Genomic DNA, 13,070 nt, shown 5'->3' with positions numbered 1-13,070 from the left:
TTGAAGGCCTGCCTGTTACGATAACATGGAGGAAGCTCAGCTTTTAAACAGATTAAAGCCAGTTTTACAGATCAGATCACACTACCTGTTTACTGATTCTGAAGGAAGGCAGCTAAACGACAAGCTCAGTTAACTCAGCCCAGTGGTGAGCTGGGTTTAACACGGTCATTTCTCTCCCTCTCCCTCTATCTCTCCCTCTTATCTTTTCCCTTCTGCCATCTCCCATGTTTTTACCTCCTCCTTCACTTCCTCATTTTCTCTGTCTTATCCTTCAACCCCCTCCTCTACCCCTCCTCGTCTCCTCTCCTTCTTCCTCGTCTCCTCCCCTCTTCCTCCTCCTCTCTCCTCCCTTCATCCTCTCCTCTCCTTCTCTCCTCTACTCTCCATCCTCCCCTCCCACCTCTCCTCCATCTCCTTTTCTCTCCTCCTCCTCCCTCTCTCTAGGTGATTCCATGCTCCACAGCTTGGTGGTAGCATCAGGCTGTAGCTCCGTAGGGAAAGTGCAGGACTCTGAGGTGTTCCGGGTCACGTCTACAGAGTTTGTCTCTCTGAAGAACGACCCGAGTGACGAGGACCGCATCGCTGACGTTAGGAAGGTCCTGAACTCTGGGAACTTTTACTTCGCCTGGTCCGCCAGCGGCATCAGCATGGACCTCAGCCTCAACGCCCACCGCCGGATCAAGGAGGACAGCACAGACAACCGCTTCTTCTGGTGGGGATTAGGATACATTATATATACTAACCACTTCTTCTGGTGGGGAGTGGGACACATTATATATACTAACCACTTCTTCTGGTGGGGACAATTCACTTTTTATACTCACAATATTAAAGTGATTCAGGGAATCAAAATGAAAGTGAATCTGGGACTCAGAAAAGTGATTTGCTGAAAGTTATTCAGAGTATGAAGTCTTACTAGTCCATACCTAGTCCTTACCTGGTCTACCTAGTCCTTACCTGGTCTACCTAGTCCTTACCTGGTCTACCTAGTCCTTACCTGGTCCTACCTAGTCCTTACCTGGTCTACCTAGTCCTTACCTGGTCTACCTAGTCCTTACCTGGTCTACCTAGTCCTTACCTGGTCTACCTAGTCCTTACCTGGTCCTACCTAGTCCTTACCTGGTCTACCTAGTCCTTACCTGGTCTACCTAGTCCTTACCTGGTCTACCTAGTCCTTACCTGGTCTACCTAGTCCATACGTAATCCTTACCTAGTCCTTACCTGGTCTACCTAGTCCTTACCTGGTCTACCTAGTCCTTACCTGGTCCTACCTAGTCCTTACCTGGTCCTACCTAGTCCTTACCTGGTCTACCTAGTCCTTACCTGGTCTACCTAGTCCTTACCTGGTCCTACCTAGTCCTTACCTGGTCTACCTAGTCCTAATGCTCATATTGCACCTCATAATCCTAATGCTCATATTGCACCTCATAATCCTAATGTTCATATTGCACCTCATAATCCTAATGCTCATATTGCACCTCATAATCCTAATGCTCATATTGCACCTCATAATCCTAATGCTCATATTGCACCTCATAATCCTAATGCTCATATTGCACCTCATAATCCTAATGCTCATATTGCACCTCATAGTCCTAATGCTCATATTGTACCTCATAATCCTAATGCTCATATTGCACCTCATAATCCTAATGCTCATATTGCACCTCATAATCCTAATGCTCATATTGCACCTCATAATCCTAATGCTCATATTGCACCTCATAATCCTAATGCTCATATTGCACCTCATAATCCTAATGCTCATATTGCACCTCATAATCCTAATGCTCATATTGCACCTCATAATCCTAATGCTCATATTGCACCTCATAATCCTAGCTCATATTGCACCTCATAATCCTAATGCTCATATTGCACCTCATAATCCTAATGCTCATATTGCACCTCATAATCCTAATGCTCATATTGCACCTCATAATCCTAATGCTCATATTGCACCTCATAATCCTAATGCTCATATTGCACCTCATAGTCCTAATGCTCATATTGCACCTCATAGTCCTAATGCTCATATTGCACCTCATAATCCTAATGCTCATATTGCACCTCATAATCCTAATGCTCATATTGCACCTCATAATCCTAATGCTCATATTGCACCTCATAATCCTAATGCTCATATTGCACCTCATAATCCTAATGCTCATATTGCACCTCATAATCCTAATGCTCATATTGCACCTCATAATCCTAGCTCATATTGCACCTCATAATCCTAATGCTCATATTGCACCTCATAATCCTAATGCTCATATTGCACCTCATAATCCTAATGCTCATATTGCACCTCATAATCCTAATGCTCATATTGCACCTCATAATCCTAATGCTCATATTGCACCTCATAGTCCTAATGCTCATATTGCACCTCATAGTCCTAATGCTCATATTGCACCTCATAGTCCTAATGCTCATATTGCATCTCATAATCCTAATGCTCATATTGCACCTCATAATCCTAATGCTCATATTGCACCTCATATGCCGTCTCATATTGCGGCTGATCTACTGCCGCTGGTGTTGTGCTTAGTGCATCATGGCTCTCATGACATTAACCTGTGTGTAGAGGCTGACATGTGTCTTGTCTCCACTTAGGAACCAGTCCCTTCACCTTCACCTGAAGCACTATGGTGTGAACTGTGATGACTGGTTGTTGAGGTTGATGTGTGGCGGGGTGGAGATCAGGACTATCTACGCAGGTCACAAACAGGCCAAGGCCTGCGTCATCTCCCGCCTCAGCTCAGAGAGGGCCGGGACACGCTTCAACGTCCGAGGGGCCAACGATGACGGACAGGTGGCCAACTTCGTAGAGACTGAACAGGTAGAGAGAGGGAGAGAGGGAGGGAGGGAGGGAGGGAGAGAGGGAGGGAGGTGATGGGAGGGAGGGAGGGAGGTGATGGGAGGGAGGGAGGGAGGGAGGGGCATGGGTGTGTTTTGGAGAAGTTGTGGGAGGATAATGTCTCCATTTGGGAAATAGATGTTTCATCTCAGTAGAACTTCCTGGTTTATCAAGGTTGAATAAGATGGGTCAAATAAAATGGACTGTATGTTATGGTAACTAGGAGGTGTAGACTACTGTTGGTGCAGGGAGACTGTACTGGTGGTGTACTGTATGTAAGGTAACTAGGTAACTAGGAGGTGTAGACTACTGTTGGTGCAGGGAGACTGTACTGGTGGTGTACTGTATGTTATGGTAACTAGGTAACTAGGAGGTGTAGACTACTGTTGGTGCAGGGAGACTGTACTGGTGGTGTACTGTATGTTATGGTAACTAGGTAACTAGGAGGTGTAGACTACTGTTGGTGCAGTGGTATGGTATGGTAACTAGGAGGTGTAGACTACTGTTGGTGCAGGGAGACTGTACTGGTGGTGTACTGTATGTTATGGTAACTAGGTAACTAGGAGGTGTAGACTACTGTTGGTGCAGGGAGACTGTACTGGTGGTGTACTGTATGTAAGGTAACTAGGTAACTAGGAGGTGTAGACTACTGTTGGTGCAGGGAGACTGTACTGGTGGTGTACTGTATGTAAGGTAACTAGGTAACTAGGAGGTGTAGACTACTGTTGGTGCAGGGAGACTGTACTGGTGGTGTACTGTATGTAAGGTAACTAGGTAACTAGGAGGTGTAGACTACTGTTGGTGCGGTGGTATGGTATGGTAACTAGGAGGTGTAGACTACTGTTGGTGCGGTGGTATGTTTTTGGCACCTCTGACTGTAGCGCCGCTGTGATCGACCGACATTAACAACCAGCTACACCTGTGAAACGTGTGTAGGCTACTGGTGCGTCTTTTTTATGGGGTGCACTCATAAAAACTGTCATTAAACTGTTGTTTTATTAAAATGGTCTGTCCTTGTAGGCTATGTAGCAATGTCACCTAGATGATTACATTTTAGACAAAGCCTTTCAAAAAGGTACACTCTCCCAAGTAATCGAATACTAACGTCCGTTCTGATATTCGAATAATCATACCCATCCCTAATACCAACATTAAGTGTCCTATGTATTCATATATACACTGCTCAAAAAAATAAAGGGAACACTTAAACAACACAATGTAACTCCAAGTCAATCACACTTCTGTGACTTAGGAAGCAACACTGATTGATTGACAATACATTTCACATGCAGTTGTGCAAATGGAATAGACAACAGGTGGAAATTATAGGCAATTAGCAAGACACCCCCAATAAAGGACTGGTTTTGCAGTTGGTGACCACAGACCACTTCTCAGTTCCTATGCTTCCTGGCTGATGTTTTGGTCACTTTTGAATGCTGGCGGTGCTTTCACTCTAGTGGTAGCATGAGACGGAGTCTACAACCCACACAAGTGGCTCAGGTAGTGCAGCTCATCCAGGATGACACATCAATGCGAGCTGTGGCAAGAAGGTTTGCTGTGTCTGTCAGCGTAGTGTCCAGAGCATGGAGGCGCTACCAGGAGACAGGCCAGTACATCAGGAGACGTGGAGGAGGCCGTAGGAGGGCAACAACCCAGCAGCAGGACCGCTACCTCCACCTTTGTGCAAGGAGGAGCAGGAGGAGCACTGCCAGAGCCCTGCAAAATGACCTCTAGCAGGCCACAAATGTGCATGTGTCTGCTCAAACGGTCAGAAACAGACTCCATGAGGGTGGTATGAGGGCCCGACGTCCACAGGTGGGGGTTGTGCTTACAGCCCAACACCGTGCAGGACGTTTGGCATTTGCCAGAGAACACCAAGATTGGCAAATTCGCCACTGGCGCCCTGTGCTCTTCACAGATGAAAGCAGGTTCACACTGAGCACATGTGACAGAGTCTGGAGACGCCGTGGAGAACGTTCTGCTGCCTGCAACATCCTCCAGCATGACCGGTTTGGCGGTGGGTCAGTCATGGTGTGGGGTGGCATTTCTTTGGGGGGCCGCACAGCCCTCCATGTGCTCGCCAGAGGTAGCCTGACTGCCATTAGGTACCGAGATGAGATCCTCAGACCCCTTGTGAGACCATATGCTGGTGCGGTTAGCCCTGGGTTCCTCCTAATGCAAGACAATGCTAGACCTCAAGTGGATGGAGTGTGTCAGCATTTCCTGCAAGAGGAAGGCATTGATGCTATGGACTGGCCCGCCCGTTCCCCAGACCTGAATCCAATTGAGCACATCTGGGACATCATGTCTCGCTCCATCCACCAACGCCACGTTGCACCACAGACTGTCCAGGAGTTGGCGGATGCTTTAGTCCAGGTCTGGGAGGAGATCCCTCAGGAGACCATCCGCCACCTCATCAGGAGCATGCCCAGGCGTTGTAGGGAGGTCATACAGGCACGTGGAAGCCACACACACTACTGAGCCTCATTTTGACTTGTTTTAAGGACATTACATCAAAGTTGGATCAGCCTGTAGTGTGGTTTTCCACTTTAATTTTGAGTGTGACTCCAAATCCAGATCCACCAAGGATCTCGCACTGATACATTTGATTTCCATTGATAATTTTTGTGTGATTTTGTTGTCAGCACATTCAACTATGTAGTGGCTTCCTTTCCTCTTTACCATAGCCACTGCCCTAGCCTGAAGCGGGGTTGTTTCGGACGCATACAGTCCACACTCAACGTTTCCAAACGGCCAAACATTCAATGAGATCCAGGGATATAGTGCAACAAAAATGTTTATTCTTCTTATCTAACAAAAAGGTATTCTCCAATCAACTTAAAGCAGAGATTACTTGAAATGCAAATACATAATATAATATGACCTGTCTGTCTGTATTTCTGTATGTCTATATGGTCAAAAAACTATACCGCTCCCGCATCTAGCAAGGACTCCTCCCCCCGAAGGCCCAACTTCCTGCCTTTATACTAACACAATTAACACAGTACAATGAATGGGCAGGAGGGGGGGCCAAAAACTGAGTTACACTAATAACAAATGAATATATCTCAATCCGGTAAATAAATCATAAAGGTACGTACCTAATATTTCATCATATACATTAATATTTAATATATTTACACAAATGTACATGGAGCTCAGTATGTTCAGTCTTTTATACAAAATATGCCCAAATCGGCTCTAACATACCGGCCCCTAATTGTTGACTGCACTGAATGCACAACAATTACTTAATATTCAAACGTAGAGCCAATACAAAAACATTCTATACCAGAGCACCATTACAGTTCATAGCTATATACAAATATACAAGGTGCCATATAGGAAAATAGTCCATAGATCTCAGTCTGAGTTGAAGTGTAAAGGTGTTCAACTTCCAAAAAATGTCAAGAGTTTGACGTCCACAAAATGTATGACATCAAAGAATGTAAGAGTACGACATCAACGAATCAGAGGTGCACGTGATTCAAAGATGGAGCACTGTGTGTGTGTGTGTGTGTGTGTCTCACTTCGTCGCCTCAAGGAGCAGACAGAGTTTATTGATAGGTCTCTGTAGGATATTGGTCTTAGTCTTAACCATGACGCTCCGGACAAGACCTTTGGCCCCTGGCAAAGCCTTCACCACACGCCCCATTAGCCAAGAGTTCCTTGGGGCGGTGTCATCGACGATGACCACAAGGTCACCAGGACTGAAGTTTCTCTTAGTTTTGTTCCACTTGTTCCGCTCCTGCATAAGTGGAAGATACTCCCTGATCCATCTCTTCCAGAAGAGGTCAGTGATATATTGTACTTGCTTCCATCTCCTTCGTGAGTATAGGTCACTTCTCTGGAATAGTCCTGGTGGCAGGACTGGCTTTGCTTTCAGATGAAGCAGATGGTTCGGAGTCAGGGGTTCTAGATCGTTAGGGTCATTTGTTACAGTAGTGATTGGTCTGTCGTTCATAATCGCCTCAACTTCACACAAGGCTGTCTGCAAAGCCTCATCATCCAGTACTTGCTCTTTAAGGACTGAATAGAGGATCTTTTTCACCAGTCGGATCAACCTCTCCCATACCCCCCCATGGTGGGCTCCAGAGGGAGGGTTGAATGACCATGTCACTCCTTCCTTCAGTAATTTATTTTGAATCTTGTTGTGATCCAGCTCTTTCAGAGCTTCTCCTAGCTCTCTGTGTGTTCCAACAAAGTTGGTGCCATTGTCTGTTCTGATACTTGTTACTGGGCCCCTTCGACAGATGAACCTGCGCAGGGCATTGATGCAGGAATCAGTATCCAGATAACTAGCAACTTCTAGATGGACAGCTCGACTCACAAGGCAAGTAAAGATCACACCATACCGCTTCACATGAACGCGGCCTCGCTTCACCTCTATGGGGCCAAAGTAATCTATGCCCACATGGGTGAAAGGCGGCAAATCAGGTGCTACCCGATCTTGTGGAAGGTCAGCCATCTTCTGTTCCCCAGCTCTAGCTTGCATCCGCCTGCAGAAGACACAGCTCTTAAGGATCTTCCTTGCTAAGGAGTTGGCACAGGGTATCCAATATCGCTGGCGAAGTCTAGAAAGCATGTGACCTCTCCCAGAGTGGCCAACCTGCTCATGGATGTGGAGTAAGATCAGTCTGGAGATGTAGGAGTCTTTGGGCAGGATCATAGGATTCTTTAGTTCCGTAGGCATAGCAGCTTTGCTTAACCTTCCTCCTACTCTCAGAATGCCATTGTCAACTATTGGATCAAGCTTACAGATTGAGCCGCTTCTCTTGGCACATTGTTTTCCTTTTACAACTAGTGCAATTTCTTGTTTAAAGTGCTGTCGTTGCTCAAATCGAATGATGACCTTTTCTGCTTCATCTAGGTCATCTACAGACAGACTTTCTTTTCCAAACGTCAGTTTGAACTTGTCAATTTGTTCCTTCAGTGAGTTTGTCAGACTCTGATCTGATCCTGGATCAGTTTGGGTGAGAACTTTCCTTTTCTGGCTTAACTGTAGTAGAAGTCTCTTCAGTTTCAGCATCCAGGCAACTGCTTTCTTCAAGCTGTTCCATGTTGAATAGTACTCAATCAGTTTGCTGGTCGGACTCTTTTCTTCCACACATGTACTGTTTACGATGACGTCTTTTCTCACCTCTGGATCATCTGGAGGGATGGAGCCAAGCTCCTCGGGGACTTTCGGCCATTGTGTTTCTGTTTTCTCCAGGAATTCTGGTCCTTTGCGCCATCTCTTTGAGTTCAGGAAAGTTTCAACATGTAATCCTCTTGAGGCATCATCGGCTGGGTTGTGTTTGGAGTTCAAATACCTCCACTGTTTTGCTTTCGATAGGTCACGGATCATAGCAACCCTATTAGCCACAAAAGTATGGAATCTCTTGGTATCGTTGCGGATGTATTTTAGCACCGACTGGCTGTCTGTCCAGAAAGTTGACTTCAAGTTCAATCTGGAGCTCCAACCTTAACATCCTGTCCACTCGCACTGCCAATGTTGCTGCAGCAAGTTCCAGTCTGGGGATCGTCATCTGCTTGAGTGGAGTCACCCTTGATTTCCCCAGTATGAATGCGATGTGGACCTTTTCCATAACGTTTGTGAACCTAAGGTAGCTTGCCGTGCCATAACCTTGTTCACTTGCATCACCGAAGTGATGCAGCTGTGCGGTCTTGATTTGACCAAAGTTCTCCGGCATCATACACCTGTTGATCTGGAATCTGGAGAGCTGGTCCAGCTCTGAGAGCCATCTCTTCCATGAAATAGAGTGTTCTTCAGGGATGACTTCGTCCCATCCACACTTTAGCTTGCAGAGCACTTGAAGAATTTGCTTTGCCTTTAATACGAATGGGGCGAGGAAACCTAATGGATCATAAATAGAGCTGACAGTTGAGAGAATACCTCTTCTTGTAAGGGGTCTGTTCTTGACAGTGACCTGGAAGGTAAACACATCCCTTTCAATGTTCCATCGGATTCCAAGTGCTCTTTCAACAGGCAGCTTTTCTCTGTCCAGGTCCAGTTCTTTTATCTGCTTGGCTTTGTGTTCATCAGGGATAGAAGCTAGTACAGTGCGGCTGTTGCTGACCCACTTGGTCAATTTGAACCCACCTTGAGAGCACACATCCCTGAGGTTTCTTGTGAGAGCTATGGCTTGTTCTTCTGTGGCCACTGACTTGAGGCAGTCATCAACATAGAAGTTGGACTTGACTGTTTGAATCACCTCTTCATCGTACCCCTCACAGTTGTCTTCTGCAGTCTTTCGCAGTGCAAAGTTTGCACAACTTGGAGAGGATATAGCACCGAAAAGATGTACTGTCATTCTGTACTCCTCCAATCTTTGGTTAGTATCACCATCCGGCCACCATAGGAATCGCAGGAAGTCTAAGTCATCTTCATGGACACGTACTTGATGGAACATTCCTTCGATGTCTGCCATCATGGCAATGTGCTCTTGCCGAAATCTTAGCAAGACTCCTATAAGCGTGTTTGCCAGGTCAGGGCCTTGAAGGAGTTCACTGTTAAGAGATGTACCTTTATAGGATGATGAACAGTCAAACACCACTCGTATCGTTCCTTTGCGCTTATGGTGAACGCCATGGTGTGGTATGTACCATACCTTGCCTTTCTCTCTGAGGAGCTGTTCTTGTGGTACCTTCTCGGCGTAACCTTTTGTTATCATCTCTTCCATGAAGCCTTTGTACTCTGCAGCGTAACCTTTGTCCTTCTTGAACTTCCTGATAATATTTAGAGCCCGCTGCTTTGCCATGTCACGGTTGTTTGGCAGGACTACATCTTTGTTGCGAAAGGGCAACGGTAAGTAGTAGTGATGGTCTTTGAGGGTTATGGAGCTTGATACTATCTCCATAAACCTACGATCCTCAGCTGACATCTCACTTTTCTCTTCATACTCTCTCTCAGGGAAGTCATGGTTGTACTGATTTACAAGAAGAACCCCCAGGTCGGCCATTGAGATACGATTGGCCATCACCGTAGGACGCCCGGATTCTTCTGCCATGGTACTACTGTTGAGAGGACCATTCATCACCCATCCAAAGAGGGTTTTCACTGCATACGGTCCGTTGCCTTGGCTATTTATGATTTGCCAGGGTTCCATTGCCTTTGGAGCATTTACGCCAATCAGAAGTTCGACGTCAGCATCAATCTCCTTCAACTGAACCTCTTTCAGGTATGGCCACCTTTTGAGCTCTTTCTGAGTGGGAATGTTCTCTCTTGTCACTGGGATCTTATGTTGGGTGTAGACCTTTGGTAATGCAAGAAATGTGTCGCCTTCCACATTGCCAATCTCTAATCCAGATATCTCAAAGCTCTTGGTAGGACTCTCCTGCCCCATTGTGCGTAGCAGAATTTCAGTCGCACTGCCTTTAGCTTGCAACTGCCTCATGAGTCTCTCCGTACAAAATGTTGCTGAGCTACCAGAATCGAGAAACGCATAGGTTAACACAGACTTGCTTCCATTTGCCACCTTTACTTGAACTGGCACAATAGCAAGTGCACAATCTGTACCGGCCCCGGGATCTTCACCAGCTTCCAGTGAAACAAGAGCACTGCTGACAATCTCCTCCCGCTTTACTGCTACACCACTCATATCTGCCTTTTGAGATCTAAATCTCTCTCTTCCTTCAATGTGCAGGATAGTGGGGTGCTTTCTTTGACAGCTCTGACAGGTCATCCTTCTTTTACATTCTCTGCTTAAGTGTCCTCTCATCAAACAGCCAAAACAAAGGCCTTTTGATCTCAGAAACTCAACCTTGAATTCATGTGGCTGTGCCTTCACCTGTTGGCAGTCGACCAATAAATGCGCACCAGCACAAAATATACATGAGATACTGGGAGCATCAGAAGGGTAGGTGCCTGGTCTCTTTACTTTGAATGTTTGTTCTTTTAAAGGTTTTTCAGAGTCACAATCTGCCACTACAGCTACTGTAGTGGCAAAGCTGCTTCCCCTACTCTTGGACTTGAACTGCTGTTTAAAGTCAGCTTCTGTTTTGGGTTTTAAAAACCTTTTGTTGTACAGGGGATCTTGAATATCTCCATACAACGGATCCTGCAGTATTTTGGCCTGTTTTTCCATGAACGTTACCAGGTCACTGAACTGGGCCCTCAGGTGACTTCTCTCTAAAATATCACATGCCATAGACCTCCATTTTTCCCTTAGTTTGTAGGGAAGTTTTGACATGATCAGCTTTATGTTGGAGGGAAGATTAAGCTCTTCCATGTTCTGTAGGTCTTGCATAGCGTTACAGCAACCTCTTAGATAGAGTGCATAACCACCCAGTCCCTTTCCATCATCGGGTTTGATGTTTGTCCAGTTCCAAGCCTTTTCCATGTAAGCAGTGGTGACTTTGATTTCATTGCCAAAGTGTTCCTTTAACAACCTCTTAGCTACTGCATAGCCTCTTCTGGCTTCCATATGCAGACAACTACGGACCAGATCCTTGGGCTGACCAGAGGTGTATTGTTCCAGGTAATAGAGCCTATCCTGGTGACTGCTTGTCTTATCTTCTATACCATGCTCAAATGCACGCATGAATGGCCTAAAGTTTAGAGGATCACTGTCAAACATAGGTATCTCCCTAACAGGGAGTGTGGCTTGTTTGTGCTGTAGTACAAGGAGGTCAGCAATTTCATTCTGCCTTTGCATGACAGTAGAGAGGTTATCATGGCTGGTATTATGGCTGATACCCGCAGTGTTGATTCTGTGTCGATTGCTAGACCTTGCTGTTGGCTGCTGAAGAGTGTGGTTTACGACTGTTTTCGGAATAGGGTTTGATGGCTTTGTGGTCGGTTGTTGTAAAACTCTTTGTAGTGGGGTCTTTGGAACTGCACCTAATGCAGCAAACTCAACAGGTGATGGTTCAGGTTCCACATAGACCTCTGGTTCCTGTTTCTCAAAATAAGAGTTCATTCCATCTTCTTGGCTTAGTAAATGGGCTGCCACAGAATGGGATTGAGAAGTTGACTCGGTATCTCCAGGACCTTCAGTTTGGCATTATATGCTGCTATGTCCGTTTCCAGTGCCATTTTTTCCATCCTAACATTCAGTTGAGCTTTCTCCAGTTCCAATGCATGCTTGTCTTGTAATGATGCTTGGCGAGCTAGTAGAGCTGCTCGTTCTGCCTCGGCTTTAAGGCGTTCAGAGGACACTGAGGAAGCAGTCTTAGAATACTTAGTTTTACTTGATATTTTTGACACATTGGAAACGCTGTCATGTGGTTCAATGAGCGTTTGTGGCTCAACTTCAGCCTTTTTCCATATTTCCACCTCTTTCAGGAAATGTTCATAAGTTCTCATTCTTGGTTGATAATAGTTAATGCTCTCCTGTTCCTGTTCCTCCTCTGTGACCAGCCCTAGCACAGATTCATGAGCCTTCTTAAAGTCATTGAGCACAGCATCAAATGCTTCAAGACTCTCATTCACAGTTGCAATGTTTCCTCCATCAACAAGAAGGACTTTTATTTCATTCATTTTGCGTGTACACACTCCAAGTTTGCCTCTCCGGGCTGCATAGAGTGAATTTAGATGCTCCTCTGCCCTCTCCAGTGGAGTCTTATTTGGGATTTCCTCCTCCATCATTCACTTTTAGTTCACTCAATTTACAATGACACGGTTGTTGGTTTGATTGTTAAACGTAATGCCCCTTTAGACCTCCTTTAATCTTTAAAAACACAGTCATCCATTTCAGCATATTGACCCATTTTGAATTGCACATGTGCAAGTTTGGCATTTTAGATGCATTTTAAACATTTCATCCCGTTGAGGTTTTGTCCCTTTAATGAAGTTTTAACACGCAGTATCTTTAGATCCTTAAGTTGCATTCGTTGCGTTGATGGATTGCATTTCCACGTTAGGCCAAATATTAGATATATGATTAGGCTACATTGTGCATAGGATCTGTGTTTCCCAAACTTAAACTTCTTAATTGTTTTCACAGCGCTGTATTTTGAATTCCAAGTTTATCAAACATTCCAATTATAAGCACATTTGCGCTTCCATAATATGCATGATCAAACGATCGCCTTGAACAGGGCAGCTCATTCATTCGCAGTGGTTACTCACGGCTGGCGAAATCTAGGAGTTCAAATCCTTCCAAGCGAGCTGTCCTTATGGTCCGAATGCAATTACAAATAGAACAAAATCCAGCGTGTGTCCGAACCGGAGATTTCCTTCCGGTAGTAATCCTTCACGGAGTTT

General features: G+C 45.5%; 1 protein-coding gene across 1 annotated transcript in view; it reads left to right on the top strand.

The window, feature by feature from the left end:
• The window catches only part of LOC311114584 (synaptojanin-1-like), a 99,164-nt gene that overhangs the window by 15,284 nt on the left and 70,810 nt on the right, over positions 1–13,070 (top strand). The window contains exons 4-5 of the mRNA XM_084189825.1: positions 445–712; positions 2,620–2,845. Of these exons, the coding sequence (XP_084045951.1) occupies positions 445–712; positions 2,620–2,845 (494 nt within the window). The remainder of the gene's footprint in view (positions 1–444; positions 713–2,619; positions 2,846–13,070) is intronic.

This window comes from Coregonus lavaretus (assembly GCF_964263955.1).
Source record: "Coregonus lavaretus genome assembly, contig: HAP1_SCAFFOLD_251, whole genome shotgun sequence".
Lineage (NCBI taxonomy): Eukaryota > Metazoa > Chordata > Actinopteri > Salmoniformes > Salmonidae > Coregonus > Coregonus lavaretus.
The sequence above is the reverse complement of the archived record's forward strand: the minus strand, read 5'-3'. Positions and strand labels throughout refer to the sequence as shown.